We start from the raw sequence: 21,770 nt of genomic DNA on the forward strand, positions 1-21,770 counted from the left end.
GCTACCCATGTGTGGATTTGCTTTATCGATTCTAGAACTCGGATTATTTGACCCCAACGGCTACGATATTCGCATTAATAGAGTGCTAACTTATTAGCGGCTTGATTTTCATGTCGGAAACGATGACCACAACTGGTATAGGATGATTCAACGCTGCCATATCTCATTATATTCTGATTGAAACTAAAATTGGGTTCGGAGAATGGTTATATTGCTGTTTCTGGGAAGGAATAAACTATAATTGTCATTATCTTCAGTTTTACATTTTGAATTTCACGAATCCATCACAAAATTTTGGTACCAATATAACAAGAATTTTTCCTTATACTTCGAGATGGAATAATTTAGAGAGGAACAGAAAGGAGATGTACAGGGTGTCCTGTAAGTCCTAATGCGGTCTTTATCTTATCAACCGTTCGTCGTAGAGGAATGATTGCAATTTAAAAATGCTGAAAATGTGTTTACAAATCACCCTGTACCAGTTTTGAGAGTGGAAATACAGTGTCACCAAATAAAAAAACCTAAATTTTTATATGGACACCTGTCCTAAAAACCGAATTAGAGAGTCGATGAGACTTGTGTCTTCTAAAACGAACAAAAACAATTACGTTTCTAAGTGCAATATCAGCAGAAATATTTAAATTGAAAAATCGAATAAAAGTTGAAAAAAAACAGCATAAATGATAAAAAGAAGCGTTTTCTCCTAGTTTATGCTGTTCTTTCCTAACGTTTCCGTGAAATTGAATTCAAATATCCCCGCCCATATCGCAATTAGATAAGTAATTTTTTTTTGATGGCCTCAATAACAGACAGGCCACCAATTTTCTAATTGATTTTCTATTTAGGACACTGTCCATTTACAATTTTAAATTTTCTATTTCGTGACACATTGTATTTTCATTCTCAAAACTGGTGCAAGGTGATTTCGGAACACATTTTTGAGCATTTCCGAAATTGCAAACATTCCTCCACGACGATCGGTTGATGCGATAAAGGCTTTATTAGGATTTATAGGGCACTCTGTATATATAGACAGGGTGTAACCAAACTGATGGTCAGAACTTTAAGAGGTGATAGAACTCGTCAAAACAAACAACTTTCACCACACAATATGGGATGGGAATGCAAGCAGCGAGATGCGAGAGGGCACGTTCTCTGGAGTGGATGAAACGCCTACTTTTGCAGAACCCGTCATTCAGCTGATATTCTTCCTTCAGCAGGTGATGCCTGATTTACTATGAAATATACCAGCAACGAAGCGCTAGCACATTTCCTCAGGATTGTAGAACTACCTAGACATTGCCTTTCCGAATAGATGGATTGGCTGTGGTGGACCCCATCGCTTGGCTTCCCAGATCTCTCGATCTGTCCTGCTTAACATTTTTTTCTTTGGTGACAGGCAAAAAGCATCGTTTACGAGACGATCACCGAGTTGCCAGAGAACCATAGGAGGAGATAGACATGGAAGTCTGGGGGGGGGGGCACGATGATGATGATGTCAATTCATATATGCATATATACATTAGATCAGTCAACTTCACCTTTGACGCTGGAGGGCAATGCCCCCACACGCCCCCCCCCCCCCGGTATCTCCGCCCATGCAGAGGATCCTGTTGCCCGAATTAGCGTCGCAGCTGCAGACATTCGTGAAATGCCAGGAATCTTCTAACGTGTACGTGATTTCCCTCCATCGCCGATGTGACGCCTGTATTGCAGCTGGTGGTCACTCTTTGACCATTTATTTTAAAGTTTTCGATAATAAAGATTCTTTATCCTTTATTATTCGCCTTTACTGTGTTCTCCATTTTCATCAGTCAGGTGCACTCTCGCAGCTCCCCGCTTGCTTTCCAACTCCACATTGCACGGTGAAAGTTGTTTGTTTTGGCGAATTCTACCACTCCTTACATTTCACGTTATGTTACACCCTGTATATACACTGCATAAATATGCGTTTAATTTTTAAGTATACTAATCGAAATTCTAAACCATTCAAAAATAAATTCAATTTTGTATATCTTATCAGCTACCTATGGTTTACTGGCAAGTTATCTGAAAGTCACAGACAGTTCGCCGTACCAGGAAGAGGTCATCATAATGAATGGGTACGTACATAACTTTTATGTTCACTTGTTATTTGCTAAATTTATTAAGCATATAGTGAAACATTTTTCTATTCGATTGATTGGCACATGAATTAACGTAAGTACTGGAAACACAAACACTAAAAAAAGAGCAGCAGTTTTCATTGTGAATCGCATATCGGTCTAACTGTACTCTTTGCAGTCTCTGCATCAGCTATTTAATATTTATCGATAGCGTGAGATTTTTTCGATAAATATCACTCCGCTTTAACTCGCGGCGTTTATCAATATAACAGTCGGTGAATGAATTATAAGGGAGCTTATCAATGAAAAATTGGTAAAATCACTCCTATGCGGAATTAGCTTAGAGAGAGAGATTGTGTTATAGGTAGTTTAATCTTAATTAGGTAGTTTAACTTCATGGCTTCGTAATAGATGTATGATGTGGTAGGATTATTTCCGATTGCAGTTTATTTTCGAGATTTTTATACACATTAATTAATTTTTATTTTATTTTATTTACTTTTGAAGATGAACTTACTGTATTTGCAGACAAACAATCAGAATGAATAGCTTCGCCCGAAACTATACAAGACCAAAAATATTAACTACGTGATAAGGAGAAATCATTGAGCTTGTTCATCTTTTTCTCTTGATATAATGCACAAAATTAAACGGAAGAACTTCCCTTTTTATGAATTTTTCCAAAGGATATTCCACAATTAAAGGGGTTAAATAGGTATAGTTATATTAGTCATTTCGAGCGCATCGTTAAATTACGAAAAGTAATCACTAAGGCCCAAATGTTGTTGCCCTAAAAACTCTTGAAAAATTACTTTAAAAAATACCCTAATTAATTGGCAAAAAAATGTCATCAAAATTATAAAACAAAGTTCTCTTGAATAACTAGTTATGTTCGAATGTCGAAGGAAAAAAGTTTTGACAGGATCCAAAAATCCTACGTAAATTTTTTTCTGAAAAAAAAAACCAGAAAAATAGAAAAGATTCAGGCCATCAATATTCAGGCCCTGCTAATGACGAAGGTTGTGAAATAGCTCAGTACTTGAAGAGCAAGAACAGCGGTAAGCAAAATATTAGTATTAAGTTCTCCCTTTCTTTTGCGAATGGAGCTTGATTCATTCGTGCGAAGTAAACGTGATTATATTTAGTCGAAATTATTCAAAAATGAATCAAATTACGTTGCTGTCTGCTATTTAAAATATTCTACATTTCAGCTATTTACCAAAACTTTTCCTAGCGTTTATTACTCAAGTATTACACAACGCTTATTTATGCACTACCATTAATTAACATATACAGTGGGGATTTTTCTGAGTACGTAACCCATGGGGGTTGATGCTGCATCCAATAAAGACAGATAATGATCGATCAGTTTACATCGACAGCGTATCATAAATTACTAATTGATTGATTGAAGACTTCGGTTAGTGAGGCTTGCAAAAACTGCTTGAATGACATTAAACGAACAAATAATTCATGCTAACAAGGTCAAAACCACTGAAGATATTAGCCGATAACCGTTTTCAATCTCAAGCTTTCTTCATTTCTCAAACAAATCACAACTAGAAGTAGATTCAATCATTTCTTTTGCCTTGCTTGCAAGAGTTAAAGGAAATAACTTTGATGTCTTCGTGAAGCAAACAAATGTTCCAGCTTCAAGTAAATACACAAAATTTCTATTATCATCAGACCAACATACCCTAGAAGTCAGAGAAGATACTGTCTCTAACTTCGATAACAACTTAATTTACTGCCACACCAGTACACAGATATTTGAAATGTTTGACCACTTTCTCCTTTGTCTTACTGAACTTCTAACTCGCGCTGAAACTTGACCGGGTAGATATCACTAAACAATAAAAATTAATGCCGTGAACTTAAGCAGTCAAAATTTATTCAGAATACTAATTAAAAATTTAAATTTACTTAGAATCAATTATTTTTGCTGGTGAATCAACATTGAGTATAGAAGAGCATAGTCTCTCACCACTATACTCTAGATCAGTCAGTGTTTCTTAACCTTTTTTTTGCACGCGGCCACCTTTGAACCCATGCTTTTTTGCCGTGGAATCTTTGTCCTAACCGAGACCCCTTCCTATTTATTAGATATATTCTTTGGGCAAATTTATCGTCTAAATAAATGTCACGAGCAAAATTGATCCCTGATACAGTGAGATTTCTTGTAAGGATTCCATATTGTGCCGTCTCAACTTCATGGAGTCCTCTTGAAAAATTACGTTTGGGTACCCCAGACTTTGCTGAAAATAATAGAGGGGGCCGGTTACCGCCCAGCGAAAGTCCGAATTTCGGTCATTGGCTGGGTCAGCTGTGCTTTGGCAGTAACATATATATAAAACGACGTCCTCACACACACACTCACTCACTGATTCACTGATACTGCTGAAGCTATAAATATGAAATTTGGTTAGTAGATTTAATTAATGACGTAAAGACTCGCTAGGAAGGGCTTTTCCGAAATTCGACCACTAAGGTGGTCATAAAGAAAAAGGTTATAAAGAGAAATCACGCCGAGCCGAAATCGCTGAAGCTATAAATATGAAATTTGTTCAGTATTTTATAATATAGACACCCATTAAGACGGGATTTCCTGAAAATTCATCCCTCAAGGGGATCACGAGGGGTTCAAATGTTATATGGGGAATCATCGTAGAGTAATTTTCAGATTAACAAATCCATGCAAGCGAAGCGGAGGGTAACAGCTATATATAGTATAAGTAAAATAAAATAATCATATATATTATTTTTTTGCATGAAATAAAACTTGGGAAATAAATATCGAACAATCCAGAGATAAGTAGCCTAAAGAAAATTCACAATTTTTTCCAGAACTTTTGATCAAATGTATCGGCAATTACTTGAGAATCTCTTGGTACTTTGTTTTTCTCAGTAAATTCTGCAGATAAAAACAGAACAAAAAGAAAACGCAGCAAACTATCAAGAGGTGTTTATGTCCCACAGTGTTCTTTCGAAGTTATTCTGTTTTCTTTAGTCAGTTCAAATTTCTGTCGGCAAGAAAATGCAAAGAGTAAGTGGATTTTTGTTCTACGCCATTTTTTTCCCCGTACAAATGTGTAATCTTATAAAGTCGGTGGCGAATGTTTGTGTTTCTCGTACTTATGGTAAGCTGATCTTTTTATCCTATATCTAGTTCTAGGAGAAATTCTACTTGCCCCCTTTTTTTTTAATTACTTAAGAAAAAAACGTAAGCCTATTATTCATGATAAGTTTGAAGTTTCTTTTTTTGTTGTAAGAATTTTTTTTACCCTTGATCTCTGAAATATATATATATTGTAAGATTCTGTAAGATATATATATGGAATCTTATGTTATGTGTGTGAAGCGATTACTATGCGGGAAAATAATTAAAACTTGATCGCGATGATTAATATTTCAGCTATAATATAGAACCGGGGTTCCTAAACTGCGCTCCGCCAAAGAGTTCTTGGTGTTCCTCGTAGAGATCGGAAAATAATTGAATAATTTTCAAGTACAGTGTGGGCAAAAAGTCCGTAGAAACTTTAAAAATTCATAAAAACCGGAGAAATAACCGAAATAAAAAACGGTTAGCATCACTAGGTCACGGGAATTCTTTTAAGACAGGAAAAAAAAACTTAACAGCCGGACTCGTTCACGACCTTCACGCGCAGAACCGTAAATAACGCTGCGCATTCACCGTAGCCGTTTTCCACCCATTTACTGGGCAGTGCGTTTCAAAGAAGAAATTTCCTATGATGAACGAACCTATGAGCCGACACCACACTGCCACTTTTGGGAAATGCAATGGTTTCTGCGTGTACTCACGTGGGTTAGACGTCGCCCAGATGCGACAGTTATGGATATTAACGTCGCCATTAAGCGAAAAATGAGTTTCACCTGTCCACAAGGTGTTAAAGACCTATGTGGGATTCTGTTCGATTTTGGAGAAAGCCCATCTCGCAAATGCTTCCCTCTGTATGGTATCCGCTGGTAAAAGTTCGTGGCACGACTGCAATCTGTATGGATACAGTTCAAGGATGCCATGAAGAATATTGCGTATCGAGGATGGTGGTAAGTCCAAGCGTCTGGCAGCTTTACGAGCACTACAGCTGATTCGGACGCTAACGCTTCCATTTCGGCTGAAAAACGCGGCGAACGTGCCTTTCTTAAACATGGTTGTCCGGCTCTCGTACACGATCTACCAGCGTTCCAGTTTCCTCAAACCGCTAAGCAAGTTTTATGAGGCCTGTCGCTGTTAAAGGCCCTTTTCCAGTCCTCACATTCTTCTGAACTCGGAATTTACGCAAGGCAATCATCGCTGATTCCAGGTTCACGTAAAACAACTCCACCAACAAAGTTTTATCTTTTCCACTCAGCATCCTTGTTCACATATACGGTTTACAACGGTGAACTGATTGTGGATTAGGAGCGCAAGTTCTTATAACCGTCCCATTTGCATATTTCCACCGAAGTCGCTTGTACCAGCGCCACCTATCGGCCTATTTTCCTGTCTTAAAAAAATTCCCGTCACCTAGCGATGCTAACCCTGCAAACCGTTTTTTATTTCTGTTATTTTTCCGGTTTTTACGAATTTTTAAAGTTTCTACGCGGACTTTTTCCCACCTTGTACTTGAAAAATTTACATTTATTTCATGTTAAAATTGGGAACTATCTTCTTTTAGAATTAACAAAAGCAAATGTTTGTAATATGTTAAAATATACCGGAGCAAACATTGGAGGTTTTGGTTTTTTGAACTAAACTGCATTAGTACACAACCTGCGGTCAAAAAATTCTCAGAGTTATTTCTTCGTGATTTGACCCCATGAGTTAAGACGGTTCTGTATCATGTCATCATCAAATCATGATGGCGTGTAAGATTGCAATCTGGCATACCGGATCATAGTTTCATTTGGGTCCCACCATATTTTCAGCCGTGAAACATCATAGTACACTTGGAAATGGTACTAGTCATTCCTTGCTATTTGCTCCTAATTTAAAAAATAATTTGTTATTTTTAAAAATATCTTCCCTCAGATGATATACAATGGTCCCATCGTTCAATCCTCTTTTCAAAGAATGTAATGAAGTATTTTTCTGGAAGCTGCCTCATTAATTATTGAAACCTGCACTGCTGAGATAATCTTAGCATCTTTTCAATGAGTTTTTTTTGCCAGGGAATTTCTTCTTTAACATCGGAAACAGCGAGAAATCACATAGTGCGAGATTTGAACTGTAAGGAGGTTGTGACATGATTTTATTATTGAATTTACCAAGATATTACTGAACGAAAGTAACGACACGCGATCAGACGTTATCGTTAAGTAGCGTCCGATTTCCAACAAGTTTCTGACGCTTTCTCTATATGCGTTTTTTATCACAAATTTTTCAGTAGAATTTCAAACTTTTCGAAATTCAATATTGTAAAATAAAGATATAAACCCTGATCTCGCACGATGTGATTTCTGACTGTTTCCACCGTTGAAGGAGAAGCTCTCTACGGGAGAAAATTCAATGAAGATACAGGAGTTATTCAGCTGTGTAGGGTTCACTGTGGTAGCTTCCAGAAAGAACTTTCTCTAATGGACAATGTGACCATTGAAAATCATCTGAGGGGAAATATTTTGAAAAAGAATAAATTATTTTTTTTTGTGTGCCTATATTTCTTGATTTTTCATGATATTACTCTCAGTTCTTATGTGGAACGTACCTTGTATTTATTATCAACGCATTTTTCTTCACATTTTCCAAACCACTTCCTGAAACAATTCTGAAGCTCTTCAACAGAAAAATTGCTCAGAATGCCAGTCATTCCATCTACCACTATTGCTGCATTTGCAAACCATACTTGCCATAAAAGTCTCTATAGATTTTGCCAAAAAATTAGATTCTGATACAATTTCAGCAAAGCATATAGACCCCCACATCATTACTTCGTCCGGGGATAGGGCCTGACGTTTAAATGAACTCTGAGCAGGGATTAAAGCCCCCCCCCCCGTGCCTATACAAATACAAATACAAATACAAATACAACGCCACAACAGGCAAAATGCCCAACGAGGTGGCTGATAAAAAGATGCCCATAAAAATATGGTTGTCATATGTTTCAAAAATACAGCAACCCAATTAAAAATGCAATTAACACAAATTACAAACAATATATACACATGATAAAATATTATACAATGCCCATAAAGAATACTTATGGTTGTCTTATTCTAAGAATGGATAGCTTCTCGATTTACCCCAACATGTTTATCGTATTTCTTTTTAAACGTGTCAATTGTGTTACAATTTACTACCTCCGGGGGTAAGCTATTCCATTTATTAACAACCCTATTGGAGAAAAATTCCCTGCGACACCATAACCTTGCATTGTCCCTCACCAATCGATACTGGTGTCCCCTTGTAAAAGCAGTCGATTGGCGGTGTACTAAAAGTTCATGGTCCATCCTATCCATCCCATTGAAAATTTTGAACACTTCGATCATATCTCCTCGACACCTGCGTTCATCCAATGTAAACATATTCAAAAAATGAAGTCTTTCTTCATAACTCAAGCCCTGTGTGCCAATAAGGACACGCGTAGCTCTTCTCTGCACCCCTTCAACCAAGTCTATGTCCCTCTGTAGGTATGGTCTCCAAAACCTTACAGCATACTCCAGTCCAGGACGAACTAAGCCTCGAAAAAGCGGAAGAATGACTTTAGGAGAACGCGAAGAGACCTTTTTGAAAATGAGACCAAGCATTCTATTCGATTTTTTGACAACCGCTGAACAATGTTGAGAAAACTTAAGTCGCTCGTCAATGAGAATTCCCAAATCGGTGACTCTAGTTGCATCCAGGATAGTGACACCATTCAACTCGTAAGAGAACCGTGGGTTGTTCGAACCAAAATGAGCGACCATGCACTTATCTACGCTAAACGTCATGCTCCATTCATTTGCCCATGCTGCAATCTTGTTTAAGTTGGTCTGGAGCAACTCCCTATCGCTTTCATTCCCGATTACCCCCATTAGCTTCACATCATCTGCGAATTTGCTAGTAATTCCATCGATACCCTGATCGAGTTTGTCGATAAAAAGTGAAAAAAGTATGGGGCCAAGAACACTTCCCTGAGGAACTCCACTTGTGACGTTTGCCCAACCAGAGAATTCCCCGTTCACCATAACTCGTTGCGACCTATCTCTTAACCACGATTCTATCCAATTCAGCAAGTTGCCCCCTATTCCAATCTCGTGTAAACGCTTCAAGAGTTTGCCATGTTGGACCCGGCTATGGCCAAAGATGTTTGGTTAGTAGGGCCCTACTATTTTAGCCATAGATTGACACAGGGATTGGAGATCAACCTTATTTATAACGATTTTGCTCAATATAAATTTATTCAAAAAATCGATCCAATAAGTAAGAAAGAATGATGAGAAGACGAGATCATGATAAGAAAATATGATCCAAAGGGGGCCACGGGAGAAAAAATGTCAAGAAACACTGCCCTACATTTCATCTGTTGTTATACATATAGCTATCAGTTACATCAGGCATCTTCAACTCATTGCTCGCAAGCACCATGGTACTTCTTGAAGTACTTAGAGCACTCGATCTAGTGTCCGATTTCATTCCAAAACATTAATTATGCGCTGTTTGTGTGTTGCATTTTTGGCAACACAAACAGCGCATAATTAATGTTTTTGACAAAATCATATTTTATCTCATAAGCACCCTATCACTTGTAGTCCGATCTAAGAAGCGCGTTCGTATTGAAATCTGATAGTTTCATGGGCTATGTCGAGTTTTTCGTTTTACAGTGCCACCTGTGAGTGAAATTTGAAGTTTTTAATTTATCAAAAACAAAACTCTTGAGGTGACTCCACAGTACATGTATTCAGTAACGTACTTGTGACCGACTCTTGCACCTGCTTCTCGTTTGCACCTGGCTAGTCCAGCAAGTCAAGAAAGAATAAGAAAAGAAAAGATAAAGCACACGCACACTCTCTCTTAACTGCCGCGAGACCAGACGGTCACATGAACCAGATCTCTATATTACATTTTAAATGTTTAATGTACATACAAATAAGTTGTATTAAAACATTTAACTTCAAAGTACGCTATTAATGCGTCACTCTAGACTATGATAAGTATTTAAGCGCTGACCGCATCTCTTTATGCCAATTGGTTGATTATCAACTTTCAAAATGTGTCCATGACTTCTCGTCCACCCTGTATAACTCAACTGAAGAAATCCGGCAGGATGAAAACTATAAATAAGATTTTCAATAGAAATAACTGCCGATTATAGAACCAAAACAAGAAAAACAGACATATTTTGATGAAACCGAAAACAAAAATAAAACAGTTACATAGTATATAAAAAAATAAATTTTCCCTGCAGGTAACGGCTCACCATTGAAAAATGATATTCAATCACCCTTTAGGATAAAAGATAATTTTGTTCAACGCCTACAGTATGGTCGATCAATTTATATATTTCAAAATACGACACTTGAGAAGAGAGATTGGATGAAAAAAATTTCAATGTTATTTATCTCTCACTCTCTCTGAATAAAATTTTTCATAAGATGGTTAACTCATATTCCATTTTAATATAAAAACATTTATGAATAATAAGCCTGGAAGGAAAAAAAAAACCATTGGATATAAAATACATTTATCATTAAAACTAAATTTTAAAAATATATATATAATCTATATTTTTTTATTCGTTCTCCTTTGAAAAATACATGTTTCGATTTGCAATAGGTCTTTAAATACAATGCATTTTTTTTCACGTTATTTATCTACAGTTGGGATATTTTTTTTTGTATCTAACACTGGAAACTGACAGAAAAATTTATATGAAAATTAAAAATAGGGTTGTCCCGTAATCTTTACTTTAACCTTTAGTAGTATTGTTGATGTGGGAGGAAAAACATTAGGAAATTGAACACGAACAAAGCTCAATCGAAAAATTTCGGAAAAAGAAATGGGAAAACCAAAGTTTTGACACGTTTTTCAAACAAGACCACTTCCAGATTTCTCTACTGGGAAATATCCGATAGCGAATACCACTGATTATCTCTGTCAAAAGCAAACACTTCAACGCAAACTCATTCACTTTTCCAAAAATTTTATTTTTGTATTTTTCAATAGAGAGATAAATGCTTTTTCGCTTAAATACTAATAAAAATTGCTGTGGCTAAACATAAAGGAAATATGTCTAGCTGTGTTACCAAAACGTTTATCGTAAAAAGATGGAAATATGTATATTTTTTTTTATTTTCAGAAACAAGAATATATATAAATAACAAGAAAAATAAGTGCTGGGATTTAATAACAAAAGCAATTAAGCGGTATAGAAAATATTTTGCGTTTGTGTTATTCGATGTTTTGAAGATCAAAAAAACAGATTAGAGAAAAGACTTAAATGGCAGACTTAAAAAGACTGACATTAGAAAAGACTATAATGATTCGTATTATCTTATTATTTATCGTCGAGAATATTCTTACTAATAGAGTGGTTGAGCTTATGATGTTGTGTATTTAATGTAAAATGTTTACTTGCCGAGTTTTAAATCTCTTCAAAATACATTTTCGATGGCTCTATAAATGTTTTAATACTTTGATTTCATCATTCCTAAATTAATACTTGTGATAGCAATAGATTGTTTATTTGGCCTAAACCGTGTGTCCCGTGGGAAATCGCACAGACTCCATAGAAAAATGCGTCTCGTTCCGAGTAGATAAAGTGTTAAAAATTATAACTCTATGACGCACAGTTTTCGAACGAAACGAGAAATTTTTTCAAGATATCGTGGAATTAGAACCAATGTCCTACTAATTTATAACGCCTACTAATAGTCATCGAACTAATTTGCAGAGCACCTAGAACCAATTCGGACGAGTCATAAGTGTTATCAATTAGCAGGACGCGAATTTATAAATTCGTGATAACATGAATTTTGTCTATTTTATTCGGATACTATTGTTTTTGACGTAGGATTCTTTGATTGCTCTTTATTTACTTAGACTGAGATTTTCCAGAGTTTGGTTGTTTCCCAGAGTTTATGCGGTATTTACGGGATAATCTGTGTAATATCAAATATACACGAAATAAAAATACAAGGCCACAATAGACAAATTGCCCAACAAGATGACTGAAAAAAGAAGCGCATAAAAATATGGGCAATAAAGTTTTTAAGATTTCAACGTTCACAAAGGCAATATGCATTTGTGAAATGCTCCTCAGATTCACGTGAGGTGATCATTGTTCATTACCCATACCCATAGCTACTTGAAACCCCAGGCTGACTTATCCACCCATCTTTGTGTAAAGTATGACGTCAATATTATCACTAGAGTCAAGTGCATATAGCCACTGGAAACCCAGGCCGCCACATCATCAGCTTTAACTGTGCAGTGTGACATCTTAGTTACAACCAATAGCTGCGCCTATGCTGTTTTTTTAACAATTAGATGTCGCTTTAACGTCACATTGCACAAAAAACTAGTTTCTCCACTTTTGATGAGCCCGCCAGGATAACTAACTAATTTTCGGAGAACTAACTTTGATGTTTTGCGAAGAAGGTTAGCGGAAGTTTTCAAAGACCGGTTGGAATCAGTAGGGGTGGTAAGTCAATGGGAAGAATTTAGTACGAAGCTGTCCTCTGTTTTGCACGACGTCATACCCTTTGTTCGAAAAAAGCGTGTTTGTACATCACACCCTCTATGGTTCACGGATAGCGTGCGGAACCTTTATCTTGAAAAGAAAAGAGCATTCAGAGAGTATAAATGTGGACGTGGAGACCTATCATTGTTTACTGATAAAAGAAGACTGTTGAAGAAAGCGATAAGGGATAGTAAAAAGCAAGTTGAATCTAGGTTGGCAGATAACATTGGCTCTGACCCAAAATCATTTTTTCGATACGTCAATAATGGATGTAAGGGGACAGTTGGCCCCCTCTCGATAGGAGGCTCAAAAGTAGAGAGCAATGTAGGCATGTGTAGTGCTTTCAATGACTTTTTCGCGTCGGTTTTTAATGGAGATAATGATATTCGATATACGGGTGTTGCATGGGGTAATAAAACGCTCAACGATATTCAAGTGGAAGACGTGGAGGTCCTAAATCTTCTAAGAAATGTATGTGCAAGCAAAGCACCAGGACCAGATGATATCTATCCCAGGGTTCTCAGGGAAGGTGCTAATGAATTGTTGGGGCCAGTCGCACAGATATACAGGAGTAGTGTTGCTGAGGGTATCGTCCCGAGAGATTGGAAACTGGCTAACGTTGTTCCGATATTTAAGAAGGGTAGTAGAGAAGTGGTGTCTAATTATCGTCCAGTGAGTTTGACGAGCTCCCTCTCGAAAATTTTGGAAATTATCATCAAAAGGCAGTTTGTGAAGTGGATAGACGAGAATGATGTATTGTCGGATAATCAGCATGGGTTCAGGAAGGGGAAGTCATGTGTAACTAACCTCCTTTGCTTCTATGATTACGTGACTAAGGCTTTGGGTAAGAGCAAAAATGTCGACGTTGTTTACCTTGATTTCCAGAAGGCATTCGATCGGGTCCAACATGGCAAACTCTTGAAGCGTTTACACGAGATTGGAATAGGGGGCAACTTGCTGAATTGGATAGAATCGTGGTTAAGAGATAGGTCGCAACGAGTTATGGTGAACGGGGAATTCTCTGGTTGGACAGACGTCACAAGTGGAGTTCCTCAGGGAAGTGTCCTTGGCCCCATACTTTTTTCACTTTTTATCGATAAACTCGATCAGGGTATGGATAGGATAACTAGCAAATTCGCAGATGATGTGAAGCTAATGGGGGTAATCGGGAATCAAAGCGATAGGGAGTTGCTCCAGACCAACTTAAACAGGATTGCAGCATGGGCAAATGAATGGAGCATGACGTTTAGCGTTGATAAGTGCATGGTCGCTCATTTTGGTTCGAACAACCCATGGTTCCCTTACGAGTTGAATGGTGTCACTCTCCCGGATGCAACTAGGGTCACCGATTTGGGAATTCTCATTGACGAGCGACTTAAGTTTTCTCAACATTGTTCAGCGGTTGTCAAAAAATCGAATAGAATGCTTGGTCTCATTTTCAAAAAGGTCTCTTCGCGTTCTCCTAAAGTCATTCTTCCGCTTTTTCGAGGCTTAGTTCGTCCTGGACTGGAGTATGCTGTAAGGTTTTGGAGACCATACCTACAGAGGGACATAGACTTGGTTGAAGGGGTGCAGAGAAGAGCTACGCGTGTCCTTATTGGCACACAGGGCTTGAGTTATGAAGAAAGACTTCATTTTTTGAATATGTTTACATTGGATGAACGCAGGTGTCGAGGAGATATGATCGAAGTGTTCAAAATTTTCAATGGGATGGATAGGATGGACCATGAACTTTTAGTACACCGCCAATCGACTGCTTTTACAAGGGGACACCAGTATCGATTGGTGAGGGACAATGCAAGGTTATGGTGTCGCAGGGAATTTTTCTCCAATAGGGTTGTTAATAAATGGAATAGCTTACCCCCGGAGGTAGTAAATTGTAACACAATTGACACGTTTAAAAAGAAATACGATAAACATGTTGGGGTAAATCGAGAAGCTACCCATTCTTAGAATAAGACAACCATAAGTATTCTTTATGGGCATTGTATAATATTTTATCATGTGTATATATTGTTTGTAATTTGTGTTAATTGCATTTTTAATTGGGTTGCTGTATTTTTGAAACATATGACAACCATATTTTTATGGGCATCTTTTTATCAGCCACCTCGTTGGGCATTTTGCCTGTTGTGGCGTTGTATTTGTATTTGTATTTGTATTTGTATTTGGTCAATAGCTGTTCCCCAAGCCGTTCTTTTTAACGATTAGCATTTTCCAGTCGCCTTACCCATATCGATATCATTTGCCGGTATTTCTTCCAGTTCAGTGTCGTTTATAATCAGTGCGACGTGACAGTCCAATATGAATCGAAGAATAATGTTTTGCCTCGATATATGAAAAATGGATGCACAACATTGTAAAGACAAAATAATTAACAACAAGCGCACAGAATGAACATTAAGAGAGAATCTTTAAATTTTTTTAGGGGGAGCAACTAGTTAATCAGAGCCGATCTTCTTCAGACCCATCGCTTCATTCGGGTTCTTCAGTGGTCATCTGATCTTTTTGTTTAGTTTTGACAATGGAACCCATTAAGTTACCGAAACGCATCAGGTGTTGCTTATTCTTATATTTTTAATGACATGATGCCTAAATTTTTCCCAATACGAGTCACTAATGATTGTCATGAAAAATTAATCGCAAACTTTACTTCGGCATAAATATGACCTTAAGCAGCTTTGATTATGTATATGCGCGCTATTTTAGTCAGCTCGTGAGGAAAATTCTTTGTGTTATTTCTCAGTGTTTGGTCCGTTTTTTTTTCTCCACAATCTTCATTTTAAATTTTTCTTGCAACCCAAGGATGCATAATACACTGACTTATTAGTGGAAAAACTTGTACGTGACATACAGGATGATTATTTGACGCAGCATTTAACCTTGATGATCCTCACACGAATAAAAACCCAACTCCAATCTTAGCCGAAGATGTATACCTCGTATGCACCAATAAAAAACAAACTTTTTGTTAAACCAAAGTTTGGTTTGTTTTTATTCGTGCGTGGACAGCCAAGGTGATGCTTCCTGCGCCAAAAGAATGAGAAGCCAGGAGTGGATCCAGAGAAATGTGTTGGGAGGCAATACATTGTGGAAGTTCGTTTAATTGCTCTGGAAAATACACAGCAATGTTATATACAATGTGAAATACCCAACAATTTTTCCCCACATTATTCAACGCTCCTCTCTGCATCCTTGCTGTGACAAGCGGTGCAATTACTTGTGATAAATTTTGTGTCACCTAGGTAGCGCCATGAAACTTACCACATAACAACCCCCTGCACCTTCGAATGGTTGATATTACATTGTATATATATATATGTACGATATCTTGTAATCTATATCGCAGCAAATACGTCGGAAAAATATATTTTCCTTTGATGAAGTGTTATCGTACACTCCCTAAAAACACCCTCTATTGTGTTTGATATTGCGATTTAACCACACATTCTATGACCAAAAATTGGGTGTCTTTAATCACCTCTGAAAGTTCATCCCATGAATTTATAATCATCCTGTATAATAAAGTCCGTTCACATACATTATATTTCAGTCATTAAGAAAAAATGATTTGAATGAAAGGACTGCTTCTAGACTACACATGCACTATGTAAACATTCGTCTGAAGAATTTCTAATTATTTTGTGAATGTGTCGTGTATATGTTGCGTACATGCATATGTTGTTTCGGAGCAATTTATGATAAGTGTTCAAAAAGTGCTGCCATCATGATATTCAGAAGCAAAAACGCTGCAGGTTATTGGAATGGAAGGACTGCAATTTTCTAACGGAACTGGAGGTTCAGCTGTTAAATCAACACTCATCCCGTTCCATGGTACGGAACGTAAAAAAAAATGTCCAACCTATTCACTAAAATCGGAGACACAGATTTATTCATGCAGATTTTCGTGACCAAGAAACGGGTGTTACTTGTGGTTAAACTATGAACATACATTTCCACAGCTAATAACTAATTGCACGGAGAAGCCGCTCAATTGTATTTACTCTCTTATAGTGTTGCGATCCATTTTCGACAAGTAATCTAAGTCATAGAAACCTGTTGCACACATTTCTCCATAGTTATTAGAAACTGGTCATTTCATTTGCAATTTGAACAGTCGTTAATTGTTTTGGAGCGAGGGATCTATTAATTCCGAGAATATGTTAGACGTCTGTCACTGAGGTGTCGCATTGTTCTGAGACAAGCACAGTATATTGGTCGACGTCGGTGACCAAATTACTAAACGGAGTTGAGGTGTACTGTGCCCTGCGGATAATTATTTAAATCCGAGATTAAACTTTCAAATCTTTTGGAAGATTTAGCAATGATTGAAATTATTCTGAAATGACTATAATTAAATATAATGCTATGAAACTTGAATATAAGATGCTCTTTTCTTTAATAATAACATTAGAATGAATATACGAGCTTGGTAAACGACATAGGTTTCTGTGATGTAGGAATACTGCCTAACAGAGCTTCAGTTATCCGGTCTTTACGGTTATAACGACCTTAGCTGTAACGCTAATGATTGGCAGTCAGGGTGAACTCCCATAAGGAAAATGTTAATTAACCTTGCCGGAACATCGATAAAAACGTTACGACCTTGGATATGATGACGTATTTACCATAACGACATATTTTTCATCGCTTTTGCTTTCTGTTTTTGTAGCGTTTTACCAAGAAATTCATAGTTCATCACTTTTAGACAATGTTTGTCTGTTTCACATACCTAAGTTTCAGGATAATATTGGGTTTAAGATACATGGTTTACGTTTCAACTTCTTCATTGACAGGACACTTAGGTTATTCACGTATTTTTCAGTAATTTAGTGATTTCCTAAATTTCTTATAAAATGTCGAATTTTCCGAAGAATTCATAGTCTTTACTGAAACAATGTACTGATATAGTAAATTGTCTCACTGATAACGCGCGGTGAATTGTGAAGCCACTCACAAATACAACTGAAGTAAATGAAAATAAACTCCATTATTTTCTATGGATGTATCATCAACTTAGCTTTAGGGTGACTCTACAAAAGAGCTACAAAACTAGGCCTTTACTTCCAAATATACAGTAAAACTCGGTTATGACAACATCAAACATTTTGTCGTTATAACCGAGGTCTAATTACATTAATTTCCAAGTTTTTAAATATGAAAAATATGAGCAGATGCAGTAAAAAAAGCGGAAAAGACACATTTTTTTTTCACAAAATGTTCTGTGTTTTTGTCATATTATCACCCTAAATGTGATAAATAATACGGTATAACGACCAAAAACGTGTAGTTATATCCGAAGTCATTGCGTTTCATTCACGTTATAAGTAAGGTTCACCTTAAATATTAGCCGGAGTCATTATAACCTAGTTAAACCGTATTAGCAGAAAAAAATGGTATTACTATAAAACAAGAGATCAAATACAGAATCATATCAAGAAGAAAAGTTTCGCCATCAGAACTAACTCATTTTAATTTATACACGCGCATAAAATATGAATTCTCTGTATAAACATTTGTTTATTCATACAGACAGTTGCTTTCGTATAAGAATGGCATTCTTTGCCATATTCAGTCACATTCAAGGAATTTTGGTGAGAAAATAAAAATCAAGATATAAAACAATTTTGCTTTGCATTCAGCATTTGTTCCTCACCTCAAAGGAAAGTTCGGAAATTGTCTCGAGTCCTAAAAGGCGATCCATATCATTCTACGCTCGGAATTCTTGAAAGCAGTGAATAATACAGGTCCATGCTTTTCACGAGTTATTTGAAATGGAGTCGAAATCCAGATTTAAGGAATAAATAGCGCAGCAAATGGAAATTCCAAAGGAGCGAGCGACACATTTGCTCTGCATTTTCTGTTTCTTTTTTACTCTTTCTCTTTCTCCTTTTTTTTTCTCAATCGTTATTATTCCGGGTCAACTTTATCATCTCTGGAATGATTAAAGGACTTATTCAGAAAGCTGAATGGACTCTGGGGTGGAATAAAGCGTTCTGAGCTAGTCGGATATTCAAAGTCAATGGGAGCAGAATACAAAGATAAGCTGCTGTGATGAATTGATTTGGAATTTCGCCAAGGCAAGGGAGACCTTTTATACTACGACAAGGCAATCGAAGGCGTAAAGCGGAATGCGTTTGACAACCAAGTTTGTTAAACTTATGCGACATCATTCAGTTCTGGTTACAGGCGAAGTTTTGTCCATGTTTGGTCATGTGCAAAATTCCTGAACGCACCTTCCAATCGGTAATACCCCGAGGCACTGCCAGGCGATGCTACGGGATCATAAACAAGTATCACTAATATCTTATTAATTAGATCCGTTTTGAACGGAAAACCTTTTATACACAGTTTGTAATAATGGAATTACATTTTGACACTTGGGAAATTTAATAACACAGAATTCGTGGAGTAGTGTTTTGATATTAAAATCAAACATCAGTATCGATTTTATGTCACCGAGAACTGCTGCATATAGGTTGACATTATGAATCAGAATATATTTTCTATATAATCGTCAATTTTTCAAAATATTTCATGTTTGGAAAATATATTTATTTTGTGTATTTAAATCATGTTTATCTTCACTTTGTAAAATAATTTGTATTTTAGTAATTATTACAAAAATTTATCTTTCAACTTTTACAGATGTTCAATAGATCCTTATATATTTGGAAATTTCCAATCATTAGAAAACGGTGACGCTCTGACAGCCAAATTCCGAGCTTTCAAATTCCCTGAAGCAAGTTACGTTTTATTCGTGGGAACTGTTTCTGTTTGCCTTCAGCAATGCAGAGGAGTAAGAGTAATAATTTAACTCTAACGAATTCATAAACTGATGTTGCGAATGGACGTTATTATTCTGTTAATAATTTTTCATTTTGATCGCCTCTTAAAATTCCTACTAAGCTGCGTATTCCGCTTGCAAATTGTCATACCTGAAGCTTTTCAATATCCTCTTGATGAAACTATAAATGTATTGCTTCATTTTATCGGAAGAATTCTTGCGTAGTTTTTTACAGAAGTTTTTAGTGATTGTGGGAAATGGTTGAGCCCAAAATCATGCCTGCAAATTCATTGTCGTTATCAAGAGCTCTTCTACCTTTTAACATAATGAATAACTTTCTTATGTAGACATATTACTACAAATATTATTTATCCATTAATTTATTTTAAATTTTTACCACATATATTTGATTGTGTATGCTATCCTACGCCAGTGGAAACTTTTACATATCTATAATACCTAATTTTTACAAACTTTAAAAGAAAATGCATTAGAAACAGCTTGGGCACGTGACATCAATAAAATTTAACAAAAATTTGTTCAAAAAAAAGAAGCAGTTCAGTTTATATAAAATGACGAAAATTATTTGAGATACATTCATTAAATACTTGGGTTATAATTTGTTTTAAAAAATGACCTTTTTTATGTTTTTCAAATTTAAAATTCAATTTCGAGAGAATTGAGTAGACAAAAAAATGTCGATCTCTTTATTTTGAATCATTTTTATTCAGTTACATAAATTTCATGCAATTTCATCATGCGTGCAACCTATTTTTAATGCATTTTTTTTTGGAAATTTGTAAAAAATTAAGTATAGGAAATATGAAAATTTTTGTACTGGCATAGGATAGCATACACAAATGCACGTGGTAAACATTTGAAATAAGTCAATGGATAAATAATACGTATTTTTAATGGTAATGTCGATTACTGGTGTCTTTAACGATGATGAACCATGACTCATAGTTCTATTGAAGTATGAGTGATGTTTTTTTCAGTAAGTGTATATATATATATATATATATATATATATATATATATGGCGTGATTTCTGGGTATAATTTTCAAAATATGCGACTAAATTTTGTTAAATTATCCGATCATGCAAAATGATTCAACTAGTATATGATTTATTGTGTTCTAGATACCCTGCGGTAATGGGCAAACTGGATTTGGTCGAAGGAGACGTCGTCGTGCAGTACCGACTGATTTACCACCAGATCCTAATAAAATCTTTGAAGTTGAGATGACTACATTTCTTCAAGTTCAATACTCGGCAGATCATTTCAAGTTAAATAAAGGTATGACAGTTTTACTAAAATCTAAAAATATATTTATGAGTTATCTCGTTAGTTTTTGGCGTGGAGTAGGACAAGTTTCTGTTATATTTTTTTTACCAGGGGTGGCTCAAGCGAGGGTGCACCCAAGCACTAGGTTGCAAGGGACGGCAACTTAGGCTTTAGTTGAATCGATGAGAAGAAGAAGAGTACAAGTCCCCAAATTTCCGTCCTTTTTTATGAATCGGTTTGATAAATGTAGATCTAAATATTAAGTGTAAGAGAATAGTATTACACCAGCCTTCCTTCATTGGCTTCAGGCGTGTTTTAAATTTGAATTAGTAAAATAACAGTACCTATTTTTTTTTTCTTTTGAAACTTGAAAGTTGATTATCTGCAATTAAGAATTTTGGACTATAGTACTGTTTTAATTCTCACCGATTCAGTTAGACATCAAAATTTTAAAATGTATACAATAGTAAAAATACACGTGACATCACACACGCGTTTGAGGCATACCTTGACGATGAAGATGATGAGCACACGTAAGGAAGCAGACAGAGCTTGGAACCATGATACATGAAATTAGAATGTACTCTGTCACAAAGGGCAAGTGTGAATTTTGGTGTATCAACCCAGTATTTATTCCAGAATGGTCAAACAATCGCCAAGGACAAATTCGGCTTCTCACTTGTCGGGTCTCTGGAGCGCCAGAAACGTCTTTGAAAGAATTTTTTTTATAAAAGTCATCTCGTTCAACCAGATAGATAGCAACGCCATAGCAGATATATCTGCTATGGTGTTGCTTCGTTATATTTGCTCTTCACGGGATAAGTGTTAGCAATGATGGCTCATCAACAAGAGCTGTAATATGGATTAGGTTATCTAATAATTAAGATAACTTAATCAAATAACATAATATGAACTTAAGCTAATAACTAAGAAC

General features: G+C 36.2%; 1 protein-coding gene across 1 annotated transcript in view; it reads left to right on the forward strand.

Moving 5' to 3' along the window:
- The window catches only part of LOC149067605 (uncharacterized), a 185,133-nt gene that overhangs the window by 160,837 nt on the left and 2,526 nt on the right, over positions 1 to 21,770 (forward strand). The window contains exons 7-9 of the mRNA XM_089252482.1: positions 2,024 to 2,102; positions 19,409 to 19,559; positions 20,692 to 20,848. Of these exons, the coding sequence (XP_089108608.1) occupies positions 2,024 to 2,102; positions 19,409 to 19,559; positions 20,692 to 20,848 (387 nt within the window). The remainder of the gene's footprint in view (positions 1 to 2,023; positions 2,103 to 19,408; positions 19,560 to 20,691; positions 20,849 to 21,770) is intronic.

This window comes from Pholcus phalangioides, unplaced genomic scaffold (assembly GCF_987345545.1).
Source record: "Pholcus phalangioides strain wild (caught in Gottingen) unplaced genomic scaffold, Ppha-v1.0 ptg000029l_1, whole genome shotgun sequence".
Lineage (NCBI taxonomy): Eukaryota > Metazoa > Arthropoda > Arachnida > Araneae > Pholcidae > Pholcus > Pholcus phalangioides.